The 20,000-nt window shown below is 35.6% G+C and overlaps 2 protein-coding genes across 2 annotated transcripts in view; one reads left to right on the plus strand and one right to left on the minus strand.

Moving 5' to 3' along the window:
* Window positions 1-5,332, minus strand: part of LOC115232248 — a 6,420-nt gene extending 1,088 nt beyond the window's left edge. The window contains exons 1-2 of the mRNA XM_029802087.2: window positions 5,127-5,332; window positions 2,603-2,693 (exon numbers count right to left, since the gene is read on the minus strand). Coding sequence (XP_029657947.1) covers window positions 2,603-2,693; window positions 5,127-5,202 — 167 coding nt within the window. The 5' untranslated portion in view covers window positions 5,203-5,332. The remainder of the gene's footprint in view (window positions 1-2,602; window positions 2,694-5,126) is intronic.
* Window positions 1-20,000, plus strand: part of LOC115232228 (uncharacterized protein PF11_0207) — a 171,933-nt gene that overhangs the window by 68,784 nt on the left and 83,149 nt on the right. The window lies entirely within an intron of this gene.

Below are 20,000 nucleotides of genomic sequence, written 5' to 3' on the forward strand. Positions count from 1 at the left end.
GCAGTTTTAAGTGATGGGGAAAGATAGTCGATACTATTGACATCAGTGCTTTATTGAAGCCGGTGGGATAAATGGCAAACTTAACCTCGAGATTTAAACTCGGAATATAAAGAACCGTAACTAAATACTACAAGGCATTTTTCGTCACTCTAATAATTCTGATTTAGGTACACGGCCAGCACTTTTAAGAGGTGACCGGTAATAAAGTCACAGGAAAAAAAGTCAGAGTAATAAAGTCACAATTTTGGATAGAAAAAAAAAGTCACAATTAATTTATGGTGGCCAGTAATAAAGTCACAGGGGGAAAAAATCACAATTAATTTATGGGATCTGGATAAAATTCCTGTGACTTTTTTTTTTCCTGTGATTTTCTTTCCGTGACTTTTTTACTTGGATTCTTTTAAGAGGAAGAGGTTTAGCCGATTCCATCAACTTCTATACTTGTCTGATTTTATCGACCTCGGAGAAATGAAAGACGAGGTTGGCCTCAGCGGAATTTGAGCTTAAAATGTAAAGAGTCGTAACTATATACCGCAAGGCATTCTTCCGACGCTCTAACGATTCTGCAAATCCACCAGCCGAATAATACCGGGATTTTCCGAAAATCCGCCCAGGGCTGTTAAAAGGAAAATTCTATTTTACAAAACTATTTTTTGGCTTAGATAACCGCCCTCCTATAAAAAGCGCCCATGGGCGGTAATATGGAAGTAAAATATTTCACCTAGGAAAAACAGATATTTTCAAAAACCATATTTATTTTATACAATTCCATTGAACTTCCATCGTTTCAGCTATCAGATATATAGGGTTAGGGTTATATATATATAGACATAAAGATATACAGACATAAAGAAACTGAAACAGCCTTAAAAGAAGTAGCATATAAAACATATTCTGAAGTTAACAATGGATCTATTAGGAAATATTTAAAATTAAATCGTTGAAAACATGAATAGAAGCCTCATATGAACAAAATAATGTCCTTGGGCATTTATGGTAGAATAATAACCGAATAGTTTCAAGTTAAATGTCACGAATTTCTTCATTTGTTGCTTGGCTATAATTCACATCAGAGCTAATTTCACTTACTTGTATCTCATCTTCTTCAATTTTGTCATTAGGTGCATCTGGCACATTTACCTCAAGGCCAGACAAAACATCCTGTAAGCGTGAGTTTAAGAGGCTATGTTCTACAGTCTGTCCACGAGGAGCGATCGATTCCACAACATTCAAAAGCACGCTTTATAGTTTCTTTATTTAAAGTAGTAACAGCTTGGGTCACAAAGTTCACTATCTCTTGATAAGAAAGTTTTTTGTGATATCCTTTATTTGTATACTCCTTTTGCCATTTGAAAACCAATCCTCCCATTCAGTACGAAGGGCTTTCTTGAAAGGACCAATAATTGATACATCTAACGGCTGCAAGTAAGATGTTGTATCAGGAGGTATAAGTTTAAGAATTGTATTCCTACGTTTGAACACTTCTATGAGCTCTGTTTTCTTGTGCACTGAGCATTCATCCATGAATAGCACTGAATTTTGAGCATGGAATACTTGTGCTGTTCTCTGCCCAAACACTTTGTCAGCCCACAGCTCCATGAGTTCATATGTGATTGATCTCCTGTTGGAGACTGTTAAGTAAATATTCTTTGGGACCTTGATTTTATGCATGTTTTTCAGTCCTTTAAGGATAATCATTGTTTTCAATACCTTTCCTGCAGCATTAACATACAACACAGCAGTAAAACGATCTTTGGTAGCACCACACTGGCTAGCATCTACATTTTTATTGTCAACAAAGTCTATGGTTGTTGAACACAACATGTCAACGCATACAGGTGTTTCATCCATATTATAAATCTGGCCAGCATCCTTATCTGCTGTTAATATGGAATGCTATCTAGATAGTCACTGGCGATGTGTGCCTTTTCTCCAAGTGTTTTATTGTCTGCTTGACCAACATGTGTAATCTTTCTCACAGTCAGTTTATTCCGTTTCGTGAAATTGAAAATCCATTTATTAGAACATCTAAAGCTGTTCATTTCAATTCCAAACCTTTTTACCAATTCAAAAGGATATTCCCGTAAACGGCGATAATTTACAATTATATTGTTTGCACGCTGAACAACAATCCACTGTAAGTGTTCAATCTCTGTGTGCTGGTCCTCTACCTCCACCAATTTGATCTGTACCTCCTCTTGTCTGACATTGATTAACTCAGTTTCATTGATTAACTCAGTACACCATTCTCTCAATCGTTTTCTTTCAATACCTAAGTCTCTTGGTGCAGCAGATAAATTGCCAGAATGTTCTTTCACTCGTTTAATAGCACTCAATTTTTCACTAATGGTATATGATCATTGATACGTTTTGATATATTTTCTTTCGACTCCATTATTGGGAATTAAAATCCTTTGAATTTATCTACAGACGTAGAGCAAATGAACGTCTAAACAGAATGCAAGCAAGAACACTAACCCTGTTTCAATTTTTAACTACAAATAACCGCCCATCCAAATAAACACCCATGGTTGATCTAATGGATGGGCGGATTTTCGGAAAACCCCTGTAATAGCAGTGATGAATAAAAACTTATTTTTACTTCTGTTGCATCGATGCTGGATGGTTCAACCAGTATATAGGTCTGGGTCCCGAGGATCTAACTGGAGCTTGAATATCTGATGAATCCTTCTCTAAAAATAAGAAAAAAAAATTACAGTGACCTGAATTTTAAGACTACTCCCGCAGTAGGGGAGCCTTATATAATTTTCTTTTCGCTTCTCTTTTAAAAAACACCCATAGTTGCGTCTGTCTGGTCTTCCACGCAGATCACTTCCAGCAGATAAATTTTTTTAATGTGGAAATTTTAAAATATAAGGCGGAACACCATCATGGCCAAAGTCTTAGTGACTGAAACAAGAAAATGAAAGAATATTATCAATGTATTGAGTTTGTGAAAGTACAAGTAATATAAATGAATCGTTTACAAACTATGCCCTGGCGCAGACAGCTCGCTTTGCATCCACGTGAGTTCGGATTCAGTCCCACAGTAAGGTACCTCTAGTAAGTGTCTTCTACTATCGACCCGAGCCGGCCAATACCTTGTAAGGTGAATTTGGTTGACGGAAACTGTGTTGAAGCCCATCGTATATATGTGTGTTTGTCTTTGTTCCCCACCAGTGTTTAACGGCAGTCGGTGTTGGTTTGTTTACGCCCCCTTAACTTAGCGGTTCGGCAAAAAAGACCACTAGAGTAAGCACCAGGGATCTTTGGGTTTCGTCACTGATTGACTGAAAATTCTAAAAATTATCAAGCTTTGAACACCTGTAACATTTTCGCTAATTTTTTTTTTAATAAATAAATGAATAACAAATTCCGATTCAACATCAATAATTACATGTATGATACATTAAAATATTTCTCAGAGATTTCGACATGCAGTGACGAAAACCACAAAGATCCAGTACCAAAAGTGCTAGGATCAATTTGTTCGATTAAACACGAGGTGGTGCCCCAGCATGGCCATAGTTCAATGAAAGAAGTAAAAGAATAGTTTTTTTTCTTTTTAACTAGTTAATAAAAGACAGTTGGATCTGTTTTTCTTTTACTTTCATCAAATTTTCTGTCGAGTATAACTTCCGGTAGACAAGAATAAAAAAGTGGAAATAAATTCTAAAATAAAACAAATACATGCATAGTTGTAGAAATAAAAACAATAAATAAATAAATAACTGAAAATTCCTTTCTAAAATTCGGTCATCTTCCTCTGTCTATCAACTGCCAGACGTATAGTGTCACACGCAAACACCCACTACCTGATGTAATAGGAGCCCAACCCTTGTCTGTTCGGACACGTCACTCACCAAGTCTAGGTCAGGCCCACCGTAGAATCATCGTAACGTTTCTTTTAGGGTTTCTCATTAGATTGGTTGGGAGGTGCGGTTTAATGAGAGTTTTTTTTTTGTTTTGTTTTTGTCTTCGTGTCTGTTCTTGTTTGTGTCAGTGATGGTGACCTTATTAATGTATGTGTATATGTATGTATATATATATATATATATATAAAGAGAGAGAGAGAGAGAAAGAAAGAGAGAGTGAAAGTGAGTGGCTGTATGGTAAGAAGCTTTCTTCCCAACCACATGGTTCCAGGTTCAGTGCCACCTTGGGTAAGAGTCTTCTACTATTGTCTCAGGCCGTCCAAAGCCTTGTAAGTGATTTGCTCGACGGAAACTGAAAGAAGCCCATTATATATATATATATATATAATATATATATATAAAGAGAGAGAGAGAGAGAGAGAGAGAAAGAAAGAGAGAGTGAAAGTGAGTGGCTGTATGGTAAGAAGCTTTCTTCCCAACCACATGGTTCCAGGTTCAGTGCCACCTTGGGTAAGAGTCTTCTACTATTGTCTCAGGCCGTCCAAAGCCTTGTAAGTGGATTTGCTCGACGGAAACTGAAAGAAGCCCATTATATATATATAATATATATATATATATATATAATATATATATATATATTATATATATATATATATATAATATATATATATATATCGTGATACTCCGTTGGTTACGACGACGAGGGATCCAGTTGATCCGATCAACGGAACAGCCTGCTCGTGGAATTAACGTGGCTGAGCACTCCACAGACACGTGTACACTTACCGTAGTTCTCGGGGAGATTCAGCGTAACACAGAGTGTGACAAGGCTGGCCCTGTGAAATACAGGTACAACAGAAACAGAAAGAAAGAGTGAGAGAAAGATGTGGTGAAAGGGTACAGCAGGGTTCGCCACCATCCCCTTCCGGAGCCCCATGGAGCTTTAGATGTTTTCGCTCAATAAACACTCACAACGCCCGGTCTGGAAATCGAAACCGCGATCCTACGACCGCGAGTCCGCTGCCCGAAACACTGTGTCATTGCGCCTCCACACACACACAATGGGCTTCTTTCAATTTCCGTCTGTCAAATCTACTCACAAGGCTTTAGGCGGTCCGAGGCTATAGTAGAAGGCACCCAAGGTGCCACGCAGTAGGATTGAACCCGGAACCATGTGGTTGGGAAGCAAGCTTCTCACCACACAGTCACGCCTGCGCCTAAATAAAAGAAAAAAAAGCAGGTAGGTCTCACCTAAATTTGAACTTCGGTCGCTGGATTCAAAGTCCAGAGTGCTAACCATTACACCATGAAACCATCTTACATTCATTCAGCCATGCGGCTGCGGTCATGCTGGAGTGCCACCGCGATTTTGTACTTTTACGTATCATTCTTCGGCTGATTTCTTCGGGGTGACGGGATTCTCCTGCAACCACTCCTGCATGTACTTTTCCGATTGGTTGTTGGTCCATATATATGTGTGTGTGTTTTGTATACATCCTCTTTCTATTCTTACCCTCCTCCATCATCATCATAATACAGTCATTGTCTTACTTTGTCAATGGTAAACGATACACCCACCTACGCACGCACACACATTGATAGAATGAATAAGAAATAAATTTCAGACTTTTTGTTCTTTTCTTTTAGTGTCTATTGATAATTGTACTTGTGATAGAGAGCCTCTGTTGTTTCCGTCTTCTTCACTACCACCACCTATTTTTCTCTTTCGTAATATACCCGCAGAGAACACTCTATCTCACAACACAAACATTGATATTGATGAACGACAAAAAATTTGATCAATCCTCCTAACATATACAGTGGAAATAACTTCTTAATTCAATTCTTTCTACTATAAACATAAGACCGGAAAGTTTGAGGGAGGGGACTACACGATTACATCGACTCCATTTCTCATCTTATAAAAGTCAGCTTCGGCAGAATTTGAATTCAGAAACAAATGCCCCTAAGCATTTTATCCGATGTACTAGAGTAATGCCAGCTCACCGTCGCCTTCTTAGACCCGAAAAATATTAATAATAATAACAATGATTTTAAATATCTTGTGGGAAAGTTTTTGTAACATACATTTTATAGAAATGTGTCTCACAGTGAAACACAGCTGTGAAATCACTCAGATGGTTATAGCGAACAAAGTCATTTTGTCCTGTGATACATACATGGAAACATTTATGTATGGCTGTATTTGTTGTAAGACGTTTAGAGTGAACAGGAAATGCCCCATAAAAATATACAACTATTATCTTCGAAGCATAGCTTATATACACACGAACACATATCTACACATTCATATATACGTATACATCTATACAAACATACGCACACATGCTCATACGTACATAATTAAAACTGTTGTCCGAAATTTCTGTGTAAATGTGTGTACTTTTGTACTTAAATGCTGGTCGTTCTTTATTGGAGGAATTTAAAGAATAAGAACATTAGATAGAATACATTCGCGTGTGTGTGATGGCGTTCATCTACCTATCTTTAATTTAACGCAATATTGCATATGAAGAGATAATGATCCTTAGCTGGCTAAGTATAACAGTAAGGAGGTTGTTAGAGAAAGAAATAAAAGGTTTGTTTGTAAGTTTTCAAATTGTTTTGAACCGAATAACAAAAAATCTGGAGGAAATTTGCTATTAAGGAAGGTTCGGCTCGCTGTATGAACAACAACTAACTTATTTGTCAATTCCGGTGAGCGTGCGTGCGTGCATCTGTATAATTACGTTAAACTCACGAGCGTATATACACACACGTACATACGTACGTTCATACATAAGTACATGCATACATACACACACACATACATACATACGTACATACATACATACATACATACATACATACATACATACATACATATAAAACACACACACACACATACATACATACATACATACATACATACATACATACATACATACATAGACATAATCATACATACACATAGATACACACGTACATATATACATAATACGCGTTTTGTATACACACATGTATATACATACATACATGTACGTACATACACGTATATACATACGCGTTTTGCATACACACATATGTACATAGATGCACACACGTACATACATACACTTACATACATATACACATGTACATGCATACATGCATACATACACACATACATATATACATACATACGTGCACATAATCATACATACACACATATATACAAGCTTTACGTACACACAAATATGTATGTACATACATACATACATACATACATACTGACAGACAGACAGACAGACAGACAGACGGAGAAACAGACAAACTGACAGCAGAGACATGATCTAGGATGTTGGAAAGAAATAATGTTGAATAGTTCAAATCAGTTGCTCAATAGATGTCAAAATAATATTAAAGATGGATGAAAAAGAAAATGAAATTTCCACAGTTACTTCATCCAGACTAAATTTAGATTTTTATCCTTAGTTATTAGAGCATTTGGTTACATAACTGCTGCTTCAGTAACAATCTTTAGAAGCTAAGTTTCACAAAACAAAGAACACAACTAAGCAAGAGATTACAACTACAAGCTATCAAAGACAATGTTAAGATGTGTAAAATGTTCAAAAAGTTTAGCATATTAGATACATATACACAATCATCATCATCATTGTTCGACCGTGGTCGAGACAATGAAATTTACCATGCTACGCCAGACTTCACGGTCCATCATTGCATTACGGAGGTCCTGTTGCTGGATGCCTGTATCCCTGGAGATTACATCAGTGTAGGAGAGTGTGCGCCCTCTGGTATTGCGAGTAGATGGCTTCCAGAGGAGAAGAGTAGAAATTACTTCTTTTTCAGCTCTACAACAATGTCCAGCAAACTGGACTCTCCTACCTTTCACAATAATAGCAATGCCTGCACCTATGTGTGCACATATGCTTATAGGGATAAACACATACACATGCATGTATACATACGAGATTATGATGTTCATGTTGTGGAAATTGCAATGTAAAAGCTTTGCATTAAAATTAGAAACTTGTTCATTCTTCATTGGTAAGAAATTCAGTAAATAAAACCAGTAAAATGCACACATGTGCTTCAAAGATTGAAGCTAGTATGCTTTGCTGGATGTGCAATGTCAGGAAGACATGGAATGAGGAGGTGAAACATGATCTTCAAACATTGAACCTGATGCAGATATGGCTGTGTAGTTAGGAATTTTCCTTCCCAATCAGTCCCACTGCACAGCACCCCGGGCAAATGTCTTCTATTGAAAGCCTGAGTCAACCAAAGCTTTGTGAATGAATTTGATAGATGGAAACTTATAGAAGCCTTCCCTCTCACTACACAAACACAGACACACACTCAACACACACTCTCCCTCATACACACATGCACACGCACACACACTCACACTCTCTCTCGTACACACACGCACTCTTGTACATACACACACACACTCTCTCTCACACATGCACACACACACACACACACATACACACACTCACACTCTCTCTCTCGTACATACGTACACACACAATATGTGTGTGTGTGTGTGTACTTGTTTACATCTCTGTTCCATGAAAGTCACTACAAGTGCTGTTGTATTCACTTCTGTCAACAAATTGCTCACTTTACACCTTTGAAGATATATGGAATAAAAGATCCCTTTGAAAATGAGTTAAGGACTAGTGACTATCTATTTGTAAAATAATGCTTGAATATGTTCATCTAAGCCATGTTAGTATGGAAAGACAAGATGTAAAACAAATGACCAAATATAAAGTTATTATTGCTGGTTTTAACATTAAGGAAAATGTTTCTAGTAAAAAAATAACTTTCTCAGGAATGTGTGAGTGTGTACGTGTCTATGCGTTTTTAAATATAATTTGCTTCATAAATGCATTGACATCAGATGTTAAATTGATTTGCTATATTTATTGATTTTAAATTGTTCTGAATCATTACTATTTCATTGATTATACCTTCCACCAATATCATAGTATCAAATGTAAACTTTGTAATTTCTTACATGTGGGTCAAACCAGATGTTGCTTTGGGTGGTGGTTTCAAACTATCCCAATAAACTACATTAGCGAAATATTTTTGTTGCTCGCAACCTTTTTTTTTTAATAACAAAATAGAGTTTGCATCCATTCAAATATTTCCACTCTGCGTATTGAGTAAATTCCAGTCCTTTCCATTTAAGCAGAAATACATTATAATCTCATATATATATATATATATATATATATATATATATTATATATATATATATGATGCAAAATAAGAAAATGGAGAAATACACCTTAATCAATAATAAACTACCAGATAATACCCATTCACATAATTTATTAACCAACTACATATGAACATAAGGTCAAACATAATAGTACAGAAAAAAACAGTGCACATCAATGAGTAATATGATATAATAAGTACAATATGTATAAATAAATATAAATAAATATAAATATAAATATAAACTATATCTTACAGCTGTTTCAGCCATGTAGATATGAGTATCTCATTATGCTCATATTAGCCAGGTGTGATAAGTTAATATGTGGTTATAAATGAGACACTTACAAATATATTCCAAGGCCTCTTCAGAGATTAAAAAGTACAATCTAAATATGAATATCAGAGAAGGTACACCCATACAAGAATGGGTACATATACATAATATATAATATACACATACATATAAGTGTATATACCGATGCACCTATATATATACGTATATACATAATAATATATAATAATATACATACATATATATAAGGTTACAGTTAGTCAAATCACTATATTAGAATATTACAATATACAAACATACACATATCTATATGCAAATGTACATATACAAAGTCAAGAGTTCATTGTATTAAGTTACAAAATGCCATTAATATTACTATTATTATCATTATTATTGTTATTATTACTATATTATTATTATTATTATTATTATTATTATTATTATCATTAATAATAATAATACCAGTAAAATAATATGTGCATTACAATATACAACAGAGTGTAAGTATCTTGAGAGAAAAGCTAGCTATAAGAAGTATCAGGTGTGGTATGCAAGAGAGATGACTGTGCTGGTATGGTCATGTGATGCATATGGACGAGGACAGCTGTATAAAGAAGTACCGATCTCTAACTGTGAAAGAAACCTGTGGTTGAGATAGACCCAGGAAAACATGGGATGAGGTTGTGAAACATGATCTTCAAACGTTGAGCCTTTTGGAGGCAATGATTACTGACTGAGATCTTTGGCAATATGCTGTCAAACCAAGTGAAATTGTAGTTTGTGACTGATGCTTGTCTCATGTAACAGACCCCACTGTGCAGGTAGCATGTAATAAGCACCATTTGAGTGCTGGGCCTAACAGAAGCAACGTGACCAATGCTGGTGCCATGTAACTGGCATCCATGCCGGTGGCATGTAAAAGCATACATTACACTCTTGGAGTGGTTGGCATTAGGAAGGGCATCCATGCCAAATCAGATTGAAACCTGGTGCAGACCTTCAGCTTACAAGCCCTGGTCAAACCGGCCAACCCATACCAGCATGGACAATGGACATTAAATGATGATGATATATATATACATATATATATATATATATATATAATATATATATATATATATATATATATATATATATATATGTATATATATATATATATATATATATATATTTATATGTATGTATGTATATATGTGTGTGTGTGTGTTTATGAATGTGAAGGCGCATGGCTTAATAGCTAGGGTGTTGCACTCATGATTGCGAAATCATGAGTTCAACTCCCAGACCTAGTGCTGCTTTGTGTTCGTGAGTAAAGCACTTCATTTCATGATGCTCTGTAATCATTTTGACATCTGACATGTGGCACCCAATTGCACCTGTCCAGGTAATGTCAATCTGATAGAGGGAATGAGCTTATGTCTACACAAACATTTGATCACTATAAACAAATCATCTCTGTGTTTGTTTGGTAAGAAATTGTCGAACCCTCATATGTTGTCTAATGATGGAAGAGTCCATTATTATTTATTTGTTTGTTTGTTTGTATGTATGTATGTATGTATGTATGTATGTATGTATGTATGTATGTATGTATGTAGTATGTATGTATGTATGTATGTAGTTAGTTAGTTAGTTCAAAAGTTAAATTTCTGCAGAAGGTGTCAATCACTAGTTTCATATATATATATATATATATATTATATATATATATATATATATATATATTTCTGAATGAATTTGTTGAACTTTGTTTAATAAGTCAAGTCATATACTTATTATTTCTACACAAGTTATCATACCATATGAATTTATATAAGAAAATTCGAAAGTAAAGTATGAAGAAAAGACATTATATGTCTTTGGAAATAATTCCAATTAAAGGATGAACTTACATTCATCCTATCTATCTATCTATCTATCTATCTATATATATATATATATATATATGAAACTAGTGATTGACACATTCTGGAGAAATTTAACTTTTGAACTTCAAGTCCTGAGAGAGAAAAAAATAAAGTAGGTTAATGTAAATTTACAGTTGAAGAATTCCTCATTGTCATCATCATGTATAGGACGCTGTCACATAAAGTACTTGACTGAATTACAACCAACCAGTAATTGGTGAATGCTTCCAGAGGTGTGTCAGTGTGATCTGATCAACAAAGAAATGAAACTATCAAATAAAGCAATTAACTTCATAGGCTGGCTATTGTTAAATTTATTTGTCTGACTTCTCTATTATTTGCTGGCCTTTCAACAATCTTGCCCAATGATATCCACAAGAAAACCTTCTCACACAAGACTGTTATTTTTCCATTATCTTTGTTGTTACTGCTTAGCCTTGGGTCAATTGCAATCAAATGAGCCTTTGATAAAGTTATACAAGTTGTGACCACTACATTATCTTTATCATCATCATTATTGTTTCATGTCCATGCTCGTGTATTGGATGGTTTGACAGGATCCTATAGTCCAAGGATTACATCATACTCCAGTGTCTACTTTGGTATGATTTCTATGGCTGGATGCCCTTTCTAACATTGATCACTTTACAGAATGTATTGTGTGCTTCTTTTGTGCTACCAGCACTAGTGAGGTTGCCATGCAACTTGCAAGACTGTAAAACCTGAGGCAGGGCTTTATGCTAGGAGACGAGCAATCAAAGTATGAGGAAAGGTGTGATGAGAGGGAGCAGGTTTTTGTTATAGAGGAGCAACACGGCTACTTATTGGTCAGGGTTGATAATGCAACTGTACCAGCAAATTTCATTTCCATCTGGTAAGTTCCTCTCCAAAATGCAGGCTCAGGAAAGCTTTATTACTGAAGACCAGTTGCCTGTGCATGAAAGTTTACCATCTTCATACCATCAACATTGGGCAAGGGTCCAATACAGCTCAGTGGCACTAGAGGCATTATCTTTAGAAGACAAAGAGTTGGGATTAATACTTCAAAGCATCTTGCATTATTCTGTAAGAAAGGTTAAATGTCTTTACCTTGGATACAACAAAAAGCTAATAACACAAAATATCTATATGAGCTTTTCGTTTTTCTACTGATGGTTTGGCACCATATCAACTTGGTCATTTGTAGTTCTTGTGAAAACCATCTTTTAAAGAATTTAGGAGTAAAAAAATAGAAATTTTCTGTAATCTGTCTCTCCATAACAATATCTCTTGGTGTGTATGCAAATTAAATGAATAGAAAATTTGTTTGAAATTTAAAAAATTTACTTCCACTTTTTAACCCTGCAACTTATTATTATTAGTATTATTTATAGAACTATATAAACCATCAAACTTTCAGCTGATTGTTTGAAACCATTTCTACTTACTCATTTGTGGTTCTTGGAAAACATAATCCATTAAAGAATCAAAGAAAAATTTTTTACTTGCTTGATTTCAGACCCTCTGAAGCTGGTGATACAGACACTTTTAAATGTTCTGTTTAAACTGTTGCAGGTTGACAGCTGTAGGAAAGATATGAGTAGGAAGGAGATTTCCAAAGGGCTGATGTCCTGGAGAAGAAGGAGTAGGCATAGTTGTTTGTGTAATTTGTGTAGGGAAAGGGGCAGGGTTGAATGGTTGATGAGATGAGGGAAGACGAGTGGGTTGGGAGTGTGTGAATTGTAGAGGTGTGAGACCAGCGATCTCCAAGGAGCAAAGGCCATTATAGTAGCAATAGAAAAGACACAAGAAAGAGGCAGGGCTAGAGGTTGGAGGTGTCCACTTGTGACAGAAAGTCAATCAGCAGAATTGCTCTTTCCTGGATGTAGTCTAGAATGTCAGTGTGCATAGCAGCAGCACCATCCCAGATGGGCATCACTTGCACCATGTAGAATATCAGCAGCTGTTGGGGGCTAAAATATCTTCTCACCATAAAGAGAAGGGCTAGTTCTTGAAATGAGGTGCAAGTAATGCTAATGATGCTAAGGATGTGTTTTTACCAAGGGATATTCTTCAGTGACAACGGGGTCCAGCATTTAGAAATAAAGCAACAATATTTTAAGGGTTTTTGGTGTGTACATAAATGAAATGAACAGAGAAGTAATTTATTAGAAATTAAAATATTCTTGTCCACCTTTTAACCCTATAACTTAGAATTATTATTATTGTTGTTTTTAGTTAGTTAGTGGTGAATAAACTGGTCAGGTAAATACTGACTTGTATATAATTAAAATGAGATACAATTGGAACTACTGGAACCCAATTTTATATAAGTACATCTAAGCACTTGAACTCTCATTAACTGAAAATTTCTGACTCACTGCAATAAAATTTGCTTTATCAAACACTAAGTTTTTGAAAAAATTTTTGGTTTCATTTGCTTTAGCTTGTTTTGAAAGCAAAGTATAATTAATGTGGCCTTGGACTGCAAGATTGGCTTTCAAAGTAGAAAAGTAGAAATTGAAGTCAAAGAGAACACTTAAAAGAAGAAAACAAAAAGAAAAATTTAGTCTTACACACAAATATATACATATATATGTAGATACACACAAACATGTTATTAAATGGTATACACTTCTAAACAAGAATTTAAGAGTGAAAACAAAAGACAAACGTTTCTCACTTGTTTGTCATATATATGCTATTGTGGCATGACAGAGAGCTCATATATTATATTCTTGACTGTTAATCAAAGATGTCTGGTTTCTTTATTGTGAATAGGATTTATTGTTATTGTCCACTTTAAAACTGATGTCTAAAATTTTATATTTTTTAATAATGATTCATTTACAATCTTATAGATATTAATACTATGAATTACTCATTCACATGCACGCATGTGTGCACGCACACGCACACATACACACCACACACACATTCACATACACACACATACACTCACATGCACACACATACACTCACATGCCCGCACATATACATACATACATGTATGAATATATTCCAAGATTTATCATTGGCACATACAGGTTCTGAACCAAAACAGAGAAACATTATCTAAGATTTCTGTAAAGTTTTAAACAAATTTTTAAACATCATCATCATCATCATCATTGTCATCGTCGTCGTCGTCATCATCATCATCATCATTAGAAGGCGGCAAGCTGGCAGAATCATTAGCATGCCGGGCAAAATGCTTAGCGGTATTTCGCCTGTCGTTAAGTTCTGAGTTCAAATGCCACCAAGGTTGACTTTGCCTTTCATCCTTTCATCCTTTCGGGGTAGATAAATTAAGTACCAGTCAAGCATTGGGGTCAATGTAATCGACTTGTCCCCTCCCCCAAATTTTAGGCCTTGTGCCTATAGTAGAAACGATTATATGTCCACTTTCTATGCTAGCATGGGTTGGCTGGGTGATTATGGCTTGAGTCAGTCCTTATTCTTATACAGGAGTTACTGCTTAGTGGTTAGAGAACCAAGTCATGCTAAAATGTTTCATATTTGGTTTAGTTTTCATAACTGGATATCTTTCTTATCACTAATTACATTACAGAGTGTACAGGGTGCATTTTAGTAAGGCCCAGCATTAGCATTCTATTTAACCCTTTTGATACTAACATGCCTACAACCATCCTTGGTTCTATGATATCAACTTCATGTTTCAAAATGATTTAAATTAAAATCTTCCATTAGAATTTCACATTGTGTCCCAAACACCAGCTTAATAATATCAAAATTATTTTACTAAATTCTGTATCATTTTCAAAATTAATTAAGGTATGTATTTTAACTGAAAGTGGAGGCACATGGCCTAATGGTTAGAGCATTGGATTCGTGGTCAAGGGATCACAGGTTCAAATCTCAGACCAGGCAATGTGTGTGTTTATGAGTAAAACACCTAAGCTCCATATGGCTCTGGCAGAAGGTAATGGCAAACCGCTGCTGACTCTTTTGCCACGACTTTCTCTCACTATTCCCTCCTGCATCAAGCAGCTCACCTGCAAAGGACCGGCATCCCATCCTGGTGGAGAACCTATACGCCAATGAAACTGGGAAACCAGCCATTATGAGCCAGGCATGACTTGAGAAGGAACAAACAACAACAACATTTTAACAGAAATATAGTGACAAAAGAACTAACTTGTGTTCATGCATAAAACACATATAGTAAAAATGTCTCCTTATTAAGAAATGATTCATTGATTTATTCTTTTTAAATATGCTAAGTTTTTACACATACTTGTGTACAGCATTGTACATCTACTTTAACAAAAATGATGACATCCATGGTTTGCTGAAGAGGTCTAATAAAAGCTGAATTACTGCTGAAGTTGTCTCCCATAATTGTTGAATTGATTAAAATACATATCATTTGGCTAATGTTGTCTTTTTCTCACCAAATGATTATTTCTAGTTAGATCCTTTATGCTTATTGCATTAAATAGTTCTACATCATTTAACTATTGTTTTATTAAGACATTCAATCGTAGGTAGCAATAGTACAACATATGACCTTGATAGCAACAATAACGATGGTGCTGATGATGTGAGTATTTCATATTGAGATTGTTAGTAAATTTATGGTAAGTCAAAACAGAGAGATAGCCTGTTATGCAGTTACACTAAATGGTAGAAATGACAGCTAATGTTTCCCTCAAATTACACACCATATCTGAAAAATGAAAGGACTCATTTTATGATACAGTCCAACTACTACTATTGCTGATGCTGCTATGCTGCTGCTGCTGTTGCTACTACTGCTACTACTACTACTACTACTACTACTACTACTACTACTACTGGCAAAACACTCAGGCTTGGTTAAAAATGTACCAAACAGATTATGTAAATAAATGTCACATTTAGATTCCATAGTTTTCATTTACCTGAAATATTACTATTAAAATATAAAAGAAAAATGGTGAGGGAAGATACCAGCACAGGCAGTGGAAAGTAAAAGTAAAAGAATAAAAGAAAAACGAAAGCTTTTATCTGGTATTTATTTTGTCAAGGATGTGACAAAAATCATTATCAAACTCTCAGTCAGTTGATCAGCAATTATATTATTACCTCATACACTTTACAGCTTGATTTGTATTCAAGGCCAACTCCATGAATAGAAGCGAAGTCACGTTAGTATTTAATGCACAAGAATCTTCAAACTATTAAATAAGACAAATTCTTTTGTTCCTCCACCTCCTATACTGCCTTCTCTCTCTCTCTCCCACTGTCTTTTTTCCTCCTATTTTCTTCCTCCTCTTTATACATTTCATTCGACCTCCTCCTTCACTATGTTATGCTAATAACAATAAGTTAGAGCATAGATCAGTGGTTCTTAACCAGGGTCCATATAAGATTTTGTTGTAAAAACTCATCTGTAACAAATTGCTTATATTTCTATGATACACAAAATATTTTAATTTTTTTAATAAAATTCCTAATAATATTCTGTTGTCTGGGGAGAGTCATTTTCTTTTTGTGCCTTATAATTTAACACACTCACCGGTAAAATTTCCACTTATTCAAGACTATTGAAAAGGTTGCGAGATGCAACAAAAATTTTAGGAAAATAAAAATAAGAAATAAGTGGAAATTTTACTGGTGAGTGTGTTAAATTATAAGGCACAAAAAGAAAATGACTCTCCCCAGACACAACAGAAAATGCTTCAACACACAGACTCATATAAAGAATCTTGCAAACCAAATCCCAAAACGAAATCCTAATAATATTTAATTATAAAAATACAGTAGAATTTTTTTTTATATACATTGAATGGCTATGGTGGTCCAGTAGAGTAAGATATGAATCAATGGGGTCGATAGGCAACAAAGGATTGGAAATTACTGGCATAGATGATTGGGAGGATAGAGTAGTTAGACTAGCAAGCCAACTGGGAGATTGACAGTTCATATCCTGTCACCATAGTAGGGACCCCAAGGCACTTAACTATAGAATACCCTAACCATCTGACTATAAATGATTCTAGCAAAAGCACACTATTTATTTGAAGGATTGGTAGGGAATAGGGTATTTTACTGGTTCTCATTTATTGAATATGGAAGGATAAAATGTTAGGTTGACCTTGGCAAGATTTGAACTCAAACTGTAAGACTATTAATAAATGCTACACAGTAACAATAACTAATTCACTGCTGTAGGTGGTGGTAGCACTAAAATTGCTAAGTGTTTTGTTAGCATGCAGAGTTGGGTTCAGTTTCCTTTGGTACAGTTGTTGTTGTTTAGTCATGGCCGAACCTGTTTGAGCAGACCTGTGATCAAGGATGTTCTAGCCAAGACCGAGCATTCAATTATTCAAGTTAGCTGAACATTTGACTCATTAAACTAATGCCTAAGTGGCTGAATATTCCACACATGTAGCCTTAATATAACCCCTAAACTGAATCAGCATGACACTATGAGACAACGCTGAAACTTTGCAACTACTGTTTCAATCCATCTGATGGGCTTCCACACAGTTTCCACCTTCCAAATTTCATTTTAACGCTTGGGTAGACGGGTTAAGACACTTGCATAAATTGGTTAAGACACTTGCCCAAGATGTTATGTAATGGGATTGAATCTGGGAGCTCACGGCTGTAAAGTAATTGAACTTTCAGCTATGTCAATTTCCATTCATAGTATTTTCATTGGACTACATTAAAGATAGTAAAGTGCATTGAGGGAGATTTCACTGCTATTTCTAGCAAATCTGGTGACTGCGTAACAGCATCCTTGTCAGTTCATACTTCCTCTGTTGGAATACTTTCAAGAGCAATGGTCTCTACCCACCTGGCTTTCTCCAGACAGGCTGTAGTCTTCAATCTTCAATGGTGTCTCTGTAACAATCTTTTGAATTTCATAATGTGTTGGTGATCTTTCTTTTACTTGTTTCAGTCATTGAACTGTGGCCATGCTGGGGCACTGCCTTAAAGGGCTCGTCAAACAAATTGGCCCCAGTGCATTTTTTAAAGTTTGGTACTTATTCTATCAGTCACTTTTACTGAACTATTAGGTCACAAGGGTGTAAACCAATTGTCAAGCAGTGAAGGAACAAACACAATAACATGAAGCCTGCTGTGTGCATGTGTATGTGTGTGTGTGTGTGTGTGTGTGTGTGTGTGTGCATGTGCATGCATGTGAGTGTGTGGTGTATTTGTGTTTGTGTGTATGTGTGTGCATATTTTTGTATGTGTGTGTCTGTGCACATGCTTGTGTGAGTGAGTGAGTGTGTGTATGCGCACACGTGTGTGTGTGTGTTTCAAGGAAGTCGGTAAAGAAGGGACACCACTGTATTTGCAGAAGAATGAACACACACACACATATCAATGTCTGAAAAGTTTTAGTCAACACTTTATTTAAAGACATGTACAAGCCTCGTCTTTATGTACAACATCTTCATGAACAGAGATAAACAAGGAAGAGAGATCAGCCATGTTAGTTACAATCCTGTGTTGGTATTTCATCAGTGACTGAGTACTCTCTTTTATAGTCCACAGCAATACTACTTATCTACACATACAGTGTTAGCTAAAATCTATAGATATGTTCTATACAAGTTATTAAGGAGCTCACTTTGAAACTATGTGGCTTTGGGTTTAGTCTCACTGCATGGAACCTTAGACAAGTGTCTCTTACTATAGTCCCAGACCAACCATTGCCTTGGGGGTGAATTTAGTGGATGTAAACTGTGTCAAAACCTATCATGTGTGTGGGAGTGTATCTTTGTGTCTGTGTTTGTCCCACCACCACCACTGCTTGACAACTGTGTTTGTTTGTTTACGTCCCTATAACTGAGCAGTTCAGCAAAAGAGACCAATAGAATAAGTACTAGACTTAAGATATTAGTACTGGTTGGTTTGTTTAATTAAAACTCTTCAAGGGGGTGCCCCCAACATGGCTGTAGTCCAGTGACTGAAACAAGTAAAAGAAGAAAAAATGAACGTATAGCATTGAAACAAAAGACTGTTAACTCATTTGTAATTAATATATTTCCCTAATGAATGTTTCTGTTTTACTTGTTTCATTTGTTTGACAGTGGCCATGCTGGAGCATCGCCTTCAAGGCTTTAGTTGAACAAATTGAACTCAGGACCCATTTTTTTTATTTTGTGTCTCTTTTGCCGAACTGCTAAGTTAAGGGAATGTAAGTGCACCAATATCAGTTGTCAAGCAATGGTGGGGGGGACAAACATAGACACAAAGACACACACACATAAATATATACATGTATATACACACACACACACACACACAGTAGAGAGCAGTTGCCATATTCCCTTCCATATCAGCTAACCCTGATGAGCGTAAAGTTATATAATAGAATTGTTACCTAACATTCCATTGTATTCTTTATGCAAAACTGATTGGTAAGACCAGCCATGATGAATATACTTTTTGGATAATATATGTATATGTGTATATATACGATGGGCTTCTTTCAGTTTCTGTCTACCAAATCTACTCACAAGGCTTTGGTTAACCCAAGGCTGTAGTAGAAGATACTTGCCCAAGGTGCCATGCAGTGAGATTGAACCCGGAACCATGTGGTTGGGAAGCAAGCTTCTTACCACATAGCCATGTCTATGTTAAAGATTTTTATGATAATGAGGTAGACAATGGATTGAGGTTATTGAAGACTTATGATTTCAGTAACTGATAGTTTTGGTAACATTATGATAAATATTAAGC

The sequence above is a fragment of the Octopus sinensis genome, linkage group LG2 (assembly GCF_006345805.1).
Source record: "Octopus sinensis linkage group LG2, ASM634580v1, whole genome shotgun sequence".
Classification (NCBI taxonomy): Eukaryota; Metazoa; Mollusca; class Cephalopoda; order Octopoda; family Octopodidae; genus Octopus; species Octopus sinensis.